General features: G+C 42.9%; 2 protein-coding genes across 2 annotated transcripts; both read right to left on the reverse strand.

Annotated features, from left to right (window-relative positions):
• Positions 1-55: 55 nt before the first annotated feature.
• On the reverse strand, positions 56-11,422 carry LOC311312888 (serine protease 57-like; the record flags this gene model as incomplete). The annotated part of the gene is made up of 4 exons (XM_084442896.1): positions 56-229; positions 10,231-10,453; positions 10,982-11,129; positions 11,374-11,422. 4 exons carry the CDS (start codon positions 11,420-11,422, stop codon positions 56-58), a joined length of 594 nt encoding a protein of 197 aa, XP_084299022.1.
• A 997-nt stretch (positions 11,423-12,419) lies between these two features.
• On the reverse strand, positions 12,420-16,600 carry ercc1 (excision repair cross-complementation group 1). The gene is made up of 9 exons (XM_084443099.1): positions 16,460-16,600; positions 15,669-16,157; positions 15,358-15,461; positions 14,719-14,818; positions 14,486-14,562; positions 14,055-14,154; positions 13,412-13,483; positions 13,081-13,149; positions 12,420-12,878 (listed from the first exon to the last, which is right to left on the reverse strand). Exons 1-9 carry the CDS (start codon positions 16,520-16,522, stop codon positions 12,816-12,818), a joined length of 1,137 nt encoding a protein of 378 aa, XP_084299225.1. The 5' UTR covers positions 16,523-16,600; the 3' UTR covers positions 12,420-12,815.
• Between the last annotated feature and the right edge of the window lie 382 nt (positions 16,601-16,982).

Here is a 16,982-nt window from a genome sequence, read left to right on the forward strand (position 1 = left end):
GTGTGATATGATCTAGAACACACACTTACATTTCACTAGACTATTAATTTATGTGTTATTGCCTTGTAGGAGATATAAGACCATTCATCACATCTTCAATCCAGGGAATAAAGAAAGGGATTTTCATGTACACATCGGCATACTTGGGGTCTTGACAGTCCTGTGCATAATTGAACGCAACAATACCCAGTGCCTTTTTGTTGCAAACGAGAGGTCCTCCCGAGTCTCCCTGTGAAATGAGACAGAAACATATGAAGGTAAGGGTGAAACATACTGTCACCTTCTTAAAATAATGGCCTAATTTTTTGTTTGTTTTGCCCGAGTCATCTTTTCATGATGCTGGCCGCCTCTGGTAAAATTGACTACAAATTCAATTGAAAAGATCACACTGTTCCTAACCCCTATTATTTTAAGGTGACGATATTAAACAATGTTGTTAAATTGAAGACGTTTAGCCTATGTGTGTGTAACCCAGCTGAAATTATGGGTTAAATAGAATTGCTTATAGTTTATTATAACAAGTACACTATTAACTTGAGCCATGAGTTAATTAGTCATGTGTAACTTTATGTTTTTTGATGCTCCAGTTATATGGTAACCGGTAAACTCATTGGTATAAATGTATCCACTTCCTTAAATAATTAGGGACCTTTATTTTGAAAAACCGGGAGCTCGCGATATTCAGCCAGATTTGTCTGGACAAGTTCTGAGCGGAGCTCATGTTGCCTCGTGAAGAGAAACGTCGAGAGAAAAAGCATAACTATTTTACAGAGAAAACGGGTAGAATTAATCAGAAGTAAGATCAGAGTTAAGATAGAGTGAATTAGTGTTTACTACAAGTTGCAAGGACACCAACAACCTTTATATCCATTTTCTTGTCATCGGTTGTTGCCTTGCTGCATCGACTCGGTAAGAGCTAGGCTAATCTAGCTTCCCTCCATTGCTAGTGCTGAGATTGTTGTAGCCGCGATGCTGTAGCAATGAGATTGATAACTAAGGAGAATGAACACTAAGTTATGTGTAACAAATGTTAGGTGTGTTTGGAATGTTTGTATGTTGAAAGTGAATGCTTTGGGAATTTATAGAGACAATTTTGTATTATTTTGGAGCATATTACTTTGAGGAAAGAAAAGGCAGAAATTCATTTGATGTGGAGTCAGCTAGCCTCACCACTTCACGAGATAGGCTAATCATATTCCAGATTCCATATTGAACTGTGTACTATTCTTTTTGAAATATTACGGATGATGCAGTTTATTAATATGTGAGACTACATTGTGTAGAAAAAAACCATTCTACTTTGTATATGAGAATGAGGAATTTGGATTACAATTAATAATTGAGAAGGTGAAATTTGGACTACAGAATGATGAATAATATTATTTTCATACAAGTGTAGGCTATTGTGTTCAGCCGTACTCAGTTGATTCCAAAGATTTAGATTTAGATTTAGAAATGATGTTGTACAACCAATAGAAAGACTGTGAGCCTGTTTGTGTGCAGGTCAGGTCTTTTTTCTCTTATTGAGAAAACCCCATGAGGATGATCCAGAGAACCAATTGATGGCGAGCCACCCAACTTGATTCCAGGATTCAGGATCTACATAGCTACAGTACTGCAACAGCAGTTTGACCATCAGCCTTGTGGTAGGATTGTGCCAGTCAGGCTGGCATGGCACCAGCCAACACAGCAGCACGTCTTGAGTGAGAGACAGAAATCCGACATTGGGTCAGCTCAGATCCAGATTAGTTTGACTGAACTACAGTCTTGGACGTCTACCAAGGACACCTGAACAAGGACGATTTACACACACACATACATCCACACAATACCATTCATATTTTATTTGGGCCCAGTTTATTATTTTTCTTATATTGTAATTGTATATATGTTGTGTTTGCTTACCTGTTGAATATAAAGTGCAAACTAAGTTGCAAACTATTTGGATTTACTTGTGGTTGTGGTTATTGCACTGACTTTATACCTTGCTCCTTTCGAACCTAGCTAGCGTATGTTTATCCAGAAGTGGGTTACATGGTGACAACAAGTGGCGAGCCAGCCAGGAGTAAGGTTCAGTAGTGCAATTATCATACCACAATTTATTCACGGTCACTATCGGTTAATTACGGTTAATTGCGGTTATTTTGAGTAAACAAAAGAAAAACCGACATGGAAATCATACAGTCAGAGAATATCAAAGTTCCAAACTCTGTCATCATTTCAGGTCTGTCCAATACAGCGGTAGATCAGGAAATATTTGATTATTTGGAGCAATATGGAGCTATTGAAAGAGTAGTTAAGTTTTCTGAGCCCTTAGTTGAGCTCAAGGTCATTGTAGAATTTGTATCTGGAGCAGCGCTTGATGCACTTGATGAAGTGTTACCTTTAGACAGACCTAGTGATGCAGACACTGACATTGTCCACCATGTTGAAGCCCTTGCTCGACTGTATTCATGCGAAAAGGGTACAGGTATAACACAGACATTTTTGTCTGAGCTAAAAGAGATGGCAAAAATTAGTGGCAAGTCATTCGAGCAAGTCTTGCAAGAAGAGTTGGCCAGAATAACCACCTATGTGGGAGAACAAAGTGAAGAGGGAGTTGTTGAAATAACTCCAGACCCGACTCCAGTGGTGCAGCTTAGTGACACGGTTGTAGCGTCGCCTCCCATAGCTGAAACTGAGAAAGGCGAGTCAGACCTTTCAGCCAAGACTCGTTACATCTCTATGGCAGCTGCAACCACCACATCTGGTTTATGGGAGTCAGGACCCCAGGTGAAGCTGTCACCTGGTAACCTAGTTCCACCCGAGGTACAGCGCGTAGTAGTGGAGCATATAGTCAAGAGCACAGATCTCCCTCCACCGAACCACTCACTGGCGAAGTTGCGACCCTTTTCGGGAAAATTGCCTTGCCCAAACTTCGAAGTTGATTACGATACCTGGAGAAGTAAAGTAGAGTTTCTTCTTGCCGACCCAACCGTTTCCAAAGCACAGTTGGTGAGGAAGATTGTGGACAGTTTATCGTCTCCAGCCACCAGTGTAGTCAAGTCCTTAGGTCCTTGCTCGACTCCAAGAGCTTATTTAGACCTACTTGATTCAGCCTACGCCACAGTCGAAGATGGGGATGAGTTATTTGCAAAGTTTCTCAGCCTCAACCAGGACTCAGGTGAGAAGCCATCCAGCTATCTTCATAGGCTACAGATTGTCTTGAACAATGTTGTGAAGATGAAAACCATCCCAGCTAGTGATGCAGATAAGCAGCTTCTGAAACAGTTCTGTAGGGGATGCTGGAATAACAGTTTGATAGCCACACTTCAGCTAGAACAGAAGAAAGTCAAACCACCTACCTTCTCAGAGCTGCTATTGCTCTTGCGCACCGAAGAAGATAAACAGGTTGCTAAAGCCAACAGAATGAAACAACACCTTGGCCTTACCAAAACCAAAGCTCAGTCTCAAGCTCATGATGTTTGCTTCTCTGGTGATGAGTATGACTTACCTGCTCCAGCCAGCAGTCCACCTTCTGAAATGGGACAGCTCCAGAAGCAGATAGCTAATCTACAAGCCCAGATTGCAAGCCTCCTGCAACACAAAGAAGGGAAAACACAGAACAACAAAGCAGCAAAGAAAAAAGCTAGACCAAAAGAGGAATCATCCAGTGAGAAGCAGCCAACGGCTAAGCCTGCTTATGAGACCAAAAGACCCAGACCATGGTATTGCTTTCGCTGCGGCGAAGATGGACATATCGTGACCAGCTGCAGCAATCCTCCTGATTCCACATTGGTCAACGCCAAGAGACAAGAGCTAAAGTCAAGACAAGAAGCATGGGACAAAGACAATGCAGCCCACGAAGGTTCCACTTTAAACTAGGAACTGTTCCTATTGAGGGACAAATAGGAACAGATGAAAGTCCCAAAGAAGAATTTAAAAGAAAGACAAGAACATCACTAAAGGAACACAGCACTAGACAAGCAATGAAAATGCCAAAAGGTCTTGTTGGAAGCAAGAGCACTGCAAATGTTAAAGTGGACGGAGTTAACTGCATCGCACTTCTCGATACAGGGTCACAGGTTACTACTGTGTCACAATCCTTCTATAACCTGCATCTATCAGACAAAACTATCCACTCAATAAACGACTTACTGGAAGTTGAGGGAGCGAATGGTCAAACCGTTCCATATGCAGGCTACATAACTCTAAGGGTGCAGTTCCCCAAAGAGTTCATTGCTTCTGAACCTGAAGTTCAAACCCTTGCCTTGATAGTGCCAGATATCCGTTCCAATAGTGACATGCCAATACTGATTGGAACTAACACTCTTGACTCACTCTATGAGCAGGTCTGTGATGAAAGTCCTCTTCCGGCGAAGCCATACTGTGGCTACCAACAAGTCTTCAAAACCCTAAAGCTCAGGAGTAAACAACAACTTGGCTTTGTCAAACTTCGAAGCAGTGAGCCAGAAGTCATCCCTGCTCGTCAGTCAGTGGTGCTGGAAGGTTTTGTCAATGTTAGTGGCATTACTAATGAGAAGTGGGCATTGATCGAGCAACCTGCCGTTTCATCCTTACCTGGTGGAATCTTCATTGACAACTGTCTCATCACCCTTCCAATGTGCTCACCACACAAGATTCCGGTAGTGTTAAGAAATGAGACCAACCATGATGTCGTCCTACGGACACACTGTGTTATTGCTGAGATCAGTGTTCCTCCAGAAATCCTACACCCACAAGAAGCAAGTCAACAGCCATGTGACTTGAATGGGAGCCTCAAGTTTGACTTAGGTTCTGTACTCAGCAAAGACTGGAAGGCTCGAATAACTCAAAGACTGGATTCCTACTCTGATGTATTCTCTCAGCATGATCTTGACTTCGGTCATGCCACAAAGGTCAAACATAGCATCAAACTCAAGGACGAAGCGCCATTCAAATATCGGCCACGTCCCATCCATCCACGGGATTACGATGCTGTAAGACGTCACCTGCAAACTCTTCTGGATGCTGGAATCATTCGTGAATCAGAATCCCCATTTTCGTCACCTATAGTGGTTGTTAAAAAGAAGAATGGAGATATCCGACTCTGTGTTGACTACCGGAAATTGAACATGCAAACAATTAAAGATGCGTACGCCTTACCTAACCTTGAGGAATCCTTCTCTGCACTCAGTGGATCTCAATGGTTCTCCGTGATGGACCTAAAATCGGGATACTATCAGATCGAGATGGAAGAGAGAGATAAGGAAAAAACAGCTTTCGTGTGTCCCTTAGGTTTTTGGGAGTGGAATCGGATGCCGCAGGGAATAACCAACGCGCCAAGCACGTTCCAGCGCTTAATGGAGAAGTGTATGGGGGATCTAAACTTACGCGAGGTTCTGGTTTTCCTTGATGACATTATAGTTTTTTCCAAAACCTTAGAGGAGCATGAAGAACGACTTACCAATGTCCTGAATCGTCTGAGAGAAAATGGTCTGAAATTGTCACCAGAAAAGTGCAGTTTTTTCAAAACATCAGTGCGCTATCTGGGACATGTTGTGTCTCGAGATGGAGTGGAAACAGATCCTAAAAAGATTGAAGCACTCAAGACCTGGCCGAGACCTCAGACCTTGAAGGAGCTGAAATCTTTTCTCGGCTTCTCTGGTTACTACCGGAGATTTGTCCAAGACTATTCAAAGATAGTGAAGCCCTTAACGAAACTCACAGCCGGCTACCCGCCAGCACGAAAAGTGGTCAAAGAAACCAAGGCAGGTACAGAATACCACAATCCCAGAGAGCCCTTCGGGGAAAGATGGACGTCGGCTTGTCAAGGGGCCTTCGAGGAAATCATCCATAAGCTTACGTCATCCCCTGTCCTAGGTTATGCAGACCCCAAGTTGCCATACATGCTCCACACGGATGCTAGTACAACTGGACTTGGAGCGGCATTGTACCAGGAGCAGGATGGACATAGTCGGGTTATTGCTTACGCAAGCAGAGGACTATCCCAGAGTGAAGCCAGATATCCAGCCCACAAGCTGGAATTCCTGGCCTTGAAATGGGCTATCACTGTAAAGTTCCATGACTACCTGTACGGGAATACCTTCACGGTAGTGACAGACAATAACCCTCTCCGGTACATACTTACCACTGCCAAGCTGGACGCCGCCAGCTACCGCTGGTTAGCCAATCTGTCCACCTACTCTTTTGACATCAAGTACCGTGCCGGCAAGCAGAACCAGGATGCGGACGGTTTATCAAGAAGGCCACATGGAGAATTGATCAATGATCTCTGTTCTCAAGAAGAAAGTTTAAGAATCCACAAGTTCACTTCACACCACTTAGCTCCTGAGGATGTTGTCAAAGCAACCTGCCAGTACCACATTGTTGGAAAAAACGAACCAGTACTCATTGAGTCACTTGCAATACATCCAGATGCTATTCCAGCTGCATTTGAGGAGGATGGATCTTCTGAAGGTCTTCCTACGGTTCCCAAGTACAGTGACTGTGAGTTAGCCAGACTACAGCGTACAGATCCTGTGATTAGTAGAGTCATCAAGTTACTCGAATCAGAGGAGCCTGTGTCTGACCGTCTAAAGCTAGAGTTGCCAGAACTCCACCTGATGCTCAGAGAAATAACCAGGCTAGAAATGAAAGATGGCCTGTTATATAGGAAGCGGAAGTGTGACAACCTACTGGTGTATCAATTTGTCCTCCCTTCTGAGTTAAGGCCATCTGTACTCACTAGTCTTCATGACGAAATGGGCCATCTGGGGATGGAACGTACCCTTGACTTAGCCAGATCCAGGTTTTATTGGCCCAGAATGGCATCGGAAGTGGAATCAAAGGTTAAAACCTGTGCAAGGTGTGTCAAAAGGAAAAGACAGCCAGACAAAGCCGCACCCCTAGTCAGTATCCAAACCAGCCGACCAATGGAGCTGGTCTGTATGGATTTCCTATCCCTGGAACCGGATAGTCGCAACACCAAGGACATCCTGGTTATTACAGACCACTTCACAAAATATGCTGTGGCAATACCGACAAGAGACCAAAAGGCCACCACAGTAGCCCGATGCCTCTGGGAGCAGTTCTTTGTCCACTATGGCTTTCCCGAGCGTCTCCACAGTGACCAGGGACGAGACTTTGAGTCTCTAATAATCAGAGAGCTTTGTGTCCTGGTTGGAATAAAGAAAACTCGAACAACTCCTTACCATCCTAGAGGAAACCCAGTGGAGCGTTATAATCGCACCCTGTTGAGCATGCTGGGAACGCTCAAGGAAAAAGAGAAGTCCAAGTGGCGTGAGTATGTGAAACCCCTCACTCATGCATACAATTGCACGAGGAACGAAGTCACCGGGTTCTCGCCTTACGAGCTCATGTTTGGGCGACAGCCAAGGCTACCCATCGACATAGCTTTTGGGCTGCCAATAAAAGAAAAGTCGACCACGTCACACACGCAATACGTGAGAAACTTGAAGTCTTACCTGTCAGCAAGCTACCAGATAGCTATAGCAAATGCAAAGAAAGTGGCTGACAAGAACCAACGAAGATTCAACCTACGGATAAGAGAGTCTACTTTGGAGATTGGAGATAGAGTCCTGGTACGCAATCTCCGACCCCGTGGAAAGCATAAACTAGCTGACCGATGGGAGGCCACTGTTTATGTAGTACAAAAGAGGGCAGGGGAGCTACCGGTCTATACAGTATGCCCTGAAAACCAGGATGGGCCTACACGTACGTTGCACAGGGATCTACTACTCCCTTGTGGATTCCTTTCTGAAGTTCAAGAAGAGTCTGTGAAACCAACTAAGCCAAGAACAAGACAAACAAGGCGAAACTCAACTAAGCCAGATGAAAGACTTCTGTACTCAGATGAGGATGATGATGAAAGTCTATCATCCTATTCCATGGAAGGAGTCTTTGAGTCTTTCAACGTGGACCCACCTGTCATAATAATTGAGAGTAGAACTAATGCTCCGACAGAAAAACTTTATGAACCGGAAAACTTACCTGAAATGGAAGAACACTTACCTGAACTGGAAGAAAACTTACCTGAAGTGGAAGGAGACTTACCTGTGGAAAATGAAATTACAAACTTACCTGGATACTCACCTGATTCAAACAGTTCTGGATATGTGAAAGGACACTCACTCAAAAACATCAATCAGGTAGACCAAATCGATGAACTCCAGCAGACAGAAACTGAAAGAAACTTACCTGATCCTGAGCCTGCATCTTTACCTGATGAAGAGCTACAAAAGATTCGAACTGAAAGGGAAGTTCATACCCCCTTGCCATGTTCATCAGAGTTGGACCTAATAGATGTCTCTCAAGAACAAACTCAGCGAGCTGCAGAACTTAGTGATCACGTCCCTGTAGAAAGAATAGATAGTGTTGTTAGTGAACCTGAAGACAACACACGCAGGTCAGAACGTGTGAGGAAGCCACCTAGGAAATTAACTTACCCTGAGTTAGGAAAACCTTTCATTTCATTTGCCCAGAATCTTCTGGACGGGTTTAATAGAGTTTTAGTTGAAACATTTGAAGGCAACCGTTCTTATGAAGTAAGAGCATGAAGGGACTCATTTCAATTCAGAGGGGGAGGGTGTAACCCAGCTGAAATTATGGGTTAAATAGAATTGCTTATAGTTTATTATAACAAGTACACTATTAACTTGAGCCATGAGTTAATTAGTCATGTGTAACTTTATGTTTTTTGATGCTCCAGTTATATGGTAACCGGTAAACTCATTGGTATAAATGTATCCACTTCCTTAAATAATTAGGGACCTTTATTTTGAAAAACCGGGAGCTCGCGATATTCAGCCAGATTTGTCTGGACAAGTTCTGAGCGGAGCTCATGTTGCCTCGTGAAGAGAAACGTCGAGAGAAAAAGCATAACTATTTTACAGAGAAAACGGGTAGAATTAATCAGAAGTAAGATCAGAGTTAAGATAGAGTGAATTAGTGTTTACTACAAGTTGCAAGGACACCAACAACCTTTATATCCATTTTCTTGTCATCGGTTGTTGCCTTGCTGCATCGACTCGGTAAGAGCTAGGCTAATCTAGCTTCCCTCCATTGCTAGTGCTGAGATTGTTGTAGCCGCGATGCTGTAGCAATGAGATTGATAACTAAGGAGAATGAACACTAAGTTATGTGTAACAAATGTTAGGTGTGTTTGGAATGTTTGTATGTTGAAAGTGAATGCTTTGGGAATTTATAGAGACAATTTTGTATTATTTTGGAGCATATTACTTTGAGGAAAGAAAAGGCAGAAATTCATTTGATGTGGAGTCAGCTAGCCTCACCACTTCACGAGATAGGCTAATCATATTCCAGATTCCATATTGAACTGTGTACTATTCTTTTTGAAATATTACGGATGATGCAGTTTATTAATATGTGAGACTACATTGTGTAGAAAAAAACCATTCTACTTTGTATATGAGAATGAGGAATTTGGATTACAATTAATAATTGAGAAGGTGAAATTTGGACTACAGAATGATGAATAATATTATTTTCATACAAGTGTAGGCTATTGTGTTCAGCCGTACTCAGTTGATTCCAAAGATTTAGATTTAGATTTAGAAATGATGTTGTACAACCAATAGAAAGACTGTGAGCCTGTTTGTGTGCAGGTCAGGTCTTTTTTCTCTTATTGAGAAAACCCCATGAGGATGATCCAGAGAACCAATTGATGGCGAGCCACCCAACTTGATTCCAGGATTCAGGATCTACATAGCTACAGTACTGCAACAGCAGTTTGACCATCAGCCTTGTGGTAGGATTGTGCCAGTCAGGCTGGCATGGCACCAGCCAACACAGCAGCACGTCTTGAGTGAGAGACAGAAATCCGACATTGGGTCAGCTCAGATCCAGATTAGTTTGACTGAACTACAGTCTTGGACGTCTACCAAGGACACCTGAACAAGGACGATTTACACACACACATACATCCACACAATACCATTCATATTTTATTTGGGCCCAGTTTATTATTTTTCTTATATTGTAATTGTATATATGTTGTGTTTGCTTACCTGTTGAATATAAAGTGCAAACTAAGTTGCAAACTATTTGGATTTACTTGTGGTTGTGGTTATTGCACTGACTTTATACCTTGCTCCTTTCGAACCTAGCTAGCGTATGTTTATCCAGAAGTGGGTTACATGTGCAATGGTTAAATAACTAGTAGCCTAAAATAATAGTTTGATACTTTCCTTTGAGAGTATAACTTGCTGTAGGCATATAGTTAACTCTTACCTGGCAAAATCCTTTGCCTTCATTGACGCGAGTGCATATCATATGCTTGACGGTGTAGAATCTCTGCCACTCCTTCTTGCAAACAGCGCCTTTCTCTACCTCCACCGTTACCTCCATCAGAGTGGCAGCAGGCGTATTCGTATTCGTTTTAATCTTTCCCCAACCAGCTACAGAGCATTTTGTTTTTGGTTCGATTTTGTCCTCATAGTCGAGCTTAATGGTGCTCACATTACGGTTCAGGGTAGCTTTGCGCTTTAACTGTAAAAGAGAATAAGCAGTGCACAGTGGACCAGTTTAGATTTTGTGAAACATCTGGTGGAAACGTGTTCATACAGTAAATGTTTTGAGGTTTACCTTAAGTAACATCATGTCATATTGAGTCTGACCAGGAAACAGTTGGAATGGATGACGATAGTAACTTTTCACCTCAATCTTCTGCTGAGTGTGCTCATTTTGGGTGATATCGTGTGCCCCAAGGACCACACTTAAATGGGGACTGAAAGTAAATAAAGTAACAGGTAAACCCAATTTTAATTTGGTCGTCAAAAACATTTGAAGAGAATAATACAAAAAATCCAGGATCCAACACTGGGGTACAGGGAAGTCTATGTTGACCTAACTCTACAAAATCAGTTTCAATATATGGAATCACTTTTATGACATTGAGCCCTCCCTTAAAATAATGTTGAATGTACCTTCAATACATCACTATCTGTGTCAAAGTTCAACTAAAAGAAAGACGAATGCTCACTGATAACAGTGTGCTGAAGTCAGGACAAAGTCCCTCTTGATCAGCACCCCCCCACAGGAATGATGTCCATCCTTCTGGAGGGAGACCATGTAGGGCCTTGAATGTTTCTTAGCTTCCTTCCCTCCAACAATACCACTGCCAGATGCTCCTTCATGGGAGGATGGAAAATGCATTCAATGGGGGATACATTTTCTCAATTAAGAGCAATGAGCAAGCAAGAAATATTTCATTTCATATTTCATGCATTTTTAGGGTGAACTTTCTCAAAGTGCTGCTCCAAACAGCATCACACAGAAGCTATAGCAGAGCCACAAGATAACCAAAACATATAAATACATGAGAGTAAGGCAATAAGGCTCTGGAGCACAGAAAAAGGTCTAGAAGAGACTCACCAGAGATGGCAAAAAGTTGGAGGGTGAGGGTGAGATACAGCAGGTCCATGGTGGAAGGACAGATAGTGAACTGAGAGACAGAAGACAGACCAGAGAAACTAACTCGCTATGTAGGCTAGTGAACCTCCTGTTTAATTTACAGGCATATATACATGTGCATGCACACACGCACACGTACACACACACAGGAAAGGTGGTTAGCGTTAGGGGGTCTCAGGTGACTCATAGTGAAAGCAGCAATACAGTGGAAATATCACACCTTGTAAAAACAGCCCCTCCATCTAGTCATGGTCGTTTACCATCAGCCTTGTAATTGCTAAACTGGAAAAGAATAGTTACAAAACAAATTCCTCATTCTGAACTTAGCCCATAATATTCCTTAATAAGGTAACCATGAGGACATTAGCTATATCATTAGTTCAATACAGAATAACACATGCATAACCTGGTAGAGTGGTAAGCTTCAAAAAGCTCAGGGTGAGGGTTGTTCTTTAGTCCAGAAACCCACATCAGACCAAACCATTTAAAACAGTTGAACTCAACAGTTAAAACGTCTTATGGTCTATAAGATTTTACAATTAATTTACTAGGTATTATCAGTATGTCTGGGACTCTCATGGCCTGATTAGGAGTGTATCTAAACTGAAACAACCCAATCTAGAAAGCAAAGTAGGGAGAAGTGCATTCCTCTATACAGGGGGGATGAGTGGAATAAAATCCCAAATAAAATAAAATCTGGCCTTAATCTGAATAATCAAGAGAAATAAAAACTGAAAAAAATTATGCTAAGTAGAATAGTGAAACATCTTTTGGTTTCTGAATTCGTGTGGTTTATTATTTTCCTGATTGTATAATAGTGATATTTTAGTCTGTGTTTTAGTGTAAGAATGGGATATCAGTAGCATACATGTCACTTCCATCTCCTGCATGTCTTCTAACCTAGACTTTCAGGACCGCAATGGAAATAATGTCTTTATTGCGATATCCTGATGAATTTTAGTACTATATGCACTCTTGTGTATTGCATTTTTAATTTCATCCCCCCAAAAATCAACCAATCAAATTTTAATGAAAAAACAAACATTCAAATACAAAAAAAGGACAATGCACCAAAGAAACACATACTTGTGGCAAGGTATTAAACACTTTCCCTTGGCCCACATTTCAAGTTAGGGTACAATAATGCCATTTTCCCCATGTGGGTAGTGTACTGTACACCCTAATCCCCTTTGGGCCTTGTCCCCAATCCAGCCCAGTGCTTGAAAAGGTTTCATGTTGGAACCCAACCACAGGCTGGCTAAGCACTAAACTACACAGCCGAAGAGACTTCCTGTCTTCATTTGAACAAACCGATACTGAGTGTCTCATGTTATTTGAAGTTACACTGAAAGTAACTGAGATGTTTCCCGGGCAGGAAGGATGTCCCTGTTTCAGAGAGTCTATCAGCTTTCTTTCTTCCTGGACTTTAGGAAAGGCTGGTGAAGCACATCGTAGAGACGTCTGGCCTGCAGTATATGGACAGCACACAAACACACAACACAATAAAACAACCCACAATAAGAACCAACTATAACATGACAAGGGTATACAAACAAGGCGGACACTAAGACCTGCCTAATTGTAATTATCAGACTAATACTGTTAATCCAGTTTTTGCAATCTCACATATGTTCCCTTCCTCTGATCATTATGCCACCCTGTTCTCACCTTCTGTGGGCCCAGCCCTGGACACAGAACCAGCTCTTCTTTAGAAGCACTGATGATTCCCTCTAAAGACTACAACAAAATAACCATAGTACAGTACATCATACACTGCAATACTAGTATAAACAATCATCTCATTAATCTAAAATCAATTAACATTAAATGTACTAGATGTAATACGTTTGTGTTTTTATGTCACAAATATGAAATTAAAAACATATTACAATTAAGAAAGTCAGAGTCCTTGAACACTGGCAAACCTCCAGAGGGCAATTTATTTGCAAGCAGATTAAAAAACAACAGCATACAAAGAATCACTATGAAGTTTACTCACAGAGAAGGTGGACAGTAGGGTTATGGCATCTGTCTTGTTAACAGACTTCACTGTGGTCAGGCAGTCAGTCACCTTTAAGAGCAACAGTAAATGGTAAATGGTAAATGGACTGCACTTATATAGCGCTTTTCCACCTTAGCGGCACTCAAAGGGCTTTACAATGGCCTCTCATTCACCCATTCACACACACATTCACACACCAATGGCAGTAGCTAACCTGCTCATTGGGAGCAATTTGGGGTTAGGTGTCTTGCTCAAGGACACTTCGACATGTGGACAGTCAAAGCTGGGATTCGAACCACTGACCCTTCGATCACTGAACGACCCGCTCTGCCAACTGAGCTACAGAACCACTATACAGTATAAAACATGGTCTAATACAACAACAGTGTTATAACTTGTCACACTACTGGACTGTGCCAGACTTACAGTTACCTGTAGGTATACCACGCTAGCCTGTTTACCCCTGGTTTCCTGTTAGCTCTGAGCTCTAAAACCAACTGAGCTCTAAAACCACAAATGCTAAATGTTACGGTATGTTAGAAGAGCATATCTAGGCCAGCACCATTGTGGTTTAGGTGTTGGTGTGACACTGTGAAAATGGTTCAGTTGAAGTCAGCTCAATGGTTAACGGTAACACTACCTTAGACAAGTAGTCTTTCTCCACATGCTCCTTCAGGAGGTCAGCAGGTTTCTTCTCGTAGGACTTGTATGTCTCCAAGTAGCGCCCCGCCTCCTCGGGACTGACAAGTTCACCGCATATTATTGCAACAATTATTGATACCATTACCACATTTATTACAACGATCTAGGATATGCTAAATTTATGCTACCGCATGGCTGGGTCAAGAAACAGCCCTTAGACCCTTCTCCCTCAACCCTTGCGTAGATCTGAAAGAATTCGATGGGTGTAAAGACAATGATAGTGCTGCCTTGGTCTGTTACATGTTGCTTAACCCAGTCAGTGAGTTTTCAGATCAAATTGGTCAAGTCTTGAGGAGGATTGGGGCCAGGGGTAGTTATAGATGTTGTTGATATTAGCAAGCCTGCCAGCCCAGTGAGAGTGTGTCTTACCTCCAGGCCAGGATGAGAGTGCAGTCGGCCATGATGCAGATCCGAGCCAGCTCTTTCAGCGAATGGTGAGGGTCTTTCTACGAGACACAACCAATGACAGAGGAGGTAAGGAGGCAGGGTGCCCGGACATTATCAAGAGAGGATGTGCTGTGAAACACTAGGCCTTCTTTGTACATTTCAGGCCTACATGACACTTGAATAGGAGTTGTGTATTTAATGGATGCCTTCCTCACCACGTCGACTTGCACCAGCAGGACCCTGAGAGTGAATGTCTGTCCAAGTTGTTTTAGGCGGTCATGAATGTAGTTGGGGTTGAGGTTATGGTATCGCAAACTGCTGGGTAAAAAACGATAGGTGAATGTTGGGCTCATTGGTTTCCTGACTGTTGCTCTGAAAGGGTGCATGTAAACAGCAACAGGAAGTGGTGGAGGTTACTCAGAATATAGATGGGAGGTGAGGGGGAAAAACAACCTTCAGTGGAATGTAGAGAAAACCACATACTGCATCTTACTGCATGTGAGACGACAGCACACGCACGCGCGCACGCGCACGCGCACACACACACACACACACACACACACACACGCACGCATAGCAACGTGCTCTGACAAGCATACATCTGTGTTGTGTTGTATTTTCTGTGTTCTCATGTTGTTTTTATTCTGTATCGCTTGTTGTGTTTTATGTACTCTGACCTGCCAAGGGGACTGCAGATGCAAATTAGCTTGAAGCTAGATTCTGGTACAATGCATTATATGTTGTCATAGTAGCCTATGTGTAATGTTTATGTTTTAACTGTACGCCGTCCCTTTTAAATAAATAAATAAATAAACAAACAAACAAACGTGAGGCCAGAAGTCACAGATACAGACCTAAGGAAGAGAGCACAGGTGGTTTGTCCCAGGACATAATCAGGTGCCACTTCTCCAAACTCCCATGGAACGCTCCTAACAAACTTAAGAATGGGATTTCCCCTCTGCACAATAACAAACAACGAAAGCCTATTAGTTCACAGAGCAAATATTTCCATACAACAATATTGGTTAGTGCCCGGAGCAAAGACTTCTCCGGTGGTTGTTAAATAGTTCAAACTAAAAAGAAGATAGTTGCGCGAGAAACATACAATGTTTCATTGCCAACAGCTGCTGTTTTTCAACATGCTAACATGTTTCAAACTGTATACCTGGCGCGGGCTGACGATGATGCTGCTCCCTGTCCCTACTGGTTTAGGGCCCAGACTGGGCACGACCTCTGCCCTTTGACCTTCCGCCTGTTTCTGCTCACTCCCAGCATTTTGGCCTCCCTCTCCCTCCTTTAGAGGTCCGCAACTCAGTTCCCCAGTCTTCCTCACATGGTCCCCAGACCTCACTGAGCCGACACAGGAGGAGGACGCCCCATCAGACCCATCATGTACTAGACTTGGCCCCGGCTTCGAACTTGCAACCTCCCCTCCTGTGCCGGCTGCCACCCTGGGCACGCTGCCCTCCTCCCTCTGTGGGGCAGAAGGGGCATGAGGAGGAGGAGGCACGTGTTTTTTACTTTGGACGATGAACTCTGCGTAGGACAACGGCTGGCCGGCAGACTGCGGAGGTGCAGGTTGAATAGAGGAGGCGGAGTTAGATGAGACAGTTTGGCCTGCCTTTGACGACGGCTGAAATAGAGACTTCGTGACCTGCAAGAGGATGAAGTGTGTGTTCATGATGGGACAAAGTTCCTCTTTAGGCTAACGCTATAACAGTGTATAATGATAACAACAACAACAACAACAGTGAAATACGTGTATGTTTTAAGCATGTCTTGCCAACTCTAAAGCGATGCAACAATATGCAACAAGCAAAGTTTGCTAGCTCCTAGTGAAATGCAACAATACAACCTGAGCAGAGTAGCCCACACTCTGACTAGCGTTAGCTACCAAGCTACAGTATGCTAGCTAGATGTTTTGCGTGCTACATTAGCTATCTAGCTATTACTAACCGGTATTCTTTCCTTGGTGAAGGCAGAGTCATCTAGGTTGATATTAAACTTCTTCTTTTCCATATCGGAATAAGGACATGGCTCTTATTTGAATTACCCTGGGATTTTCAAAGGATTTTACTTCCTCTGAACTGAGTCTGACGGGAGACAACAACCAGGCACGAATAGATGACGTTGGAGTAATCGATCGATTTCGCTTATTTTCATGTCAAACCAGAGAACCAGTCACCAGAGGGCGCCAGGGCTCCATGTTAGAAGGACATGTTGCCAGTGTTCAGGCCATGGATGGCGCCCAGTAGTGAATCCCAGGCTAGTTGGTGTGAAACCATTTTTGCGGTTTGTGGATTGGAGGTTTGAGGATTGTGAAACCAGAATCGTGTGCAGGAGCAGCAGCACGGCCAGGGGTGATGATGAGTCTGCCTCAGAGATATAAAACATATGTATTTATACTGCTCTATGGTATATCTTTATATCTTTATCTTTAGATTTTACTTTGTCAAGCTGCAGGCCTATACATGTTCAA

This window comes from Borostomias antarcticus (genome assembly GCF_949987555.1).
Source record: "Borostomias antarcticus genome assembly, chromosome: 9".
Taxonomy (NCBI): domain Eukaryota; kingdom Metazoa; phylum Chordata; class Actinopteri; order Stomiiformes; family Stomiidae; genus Borostomias; species Borostomias antarcticus.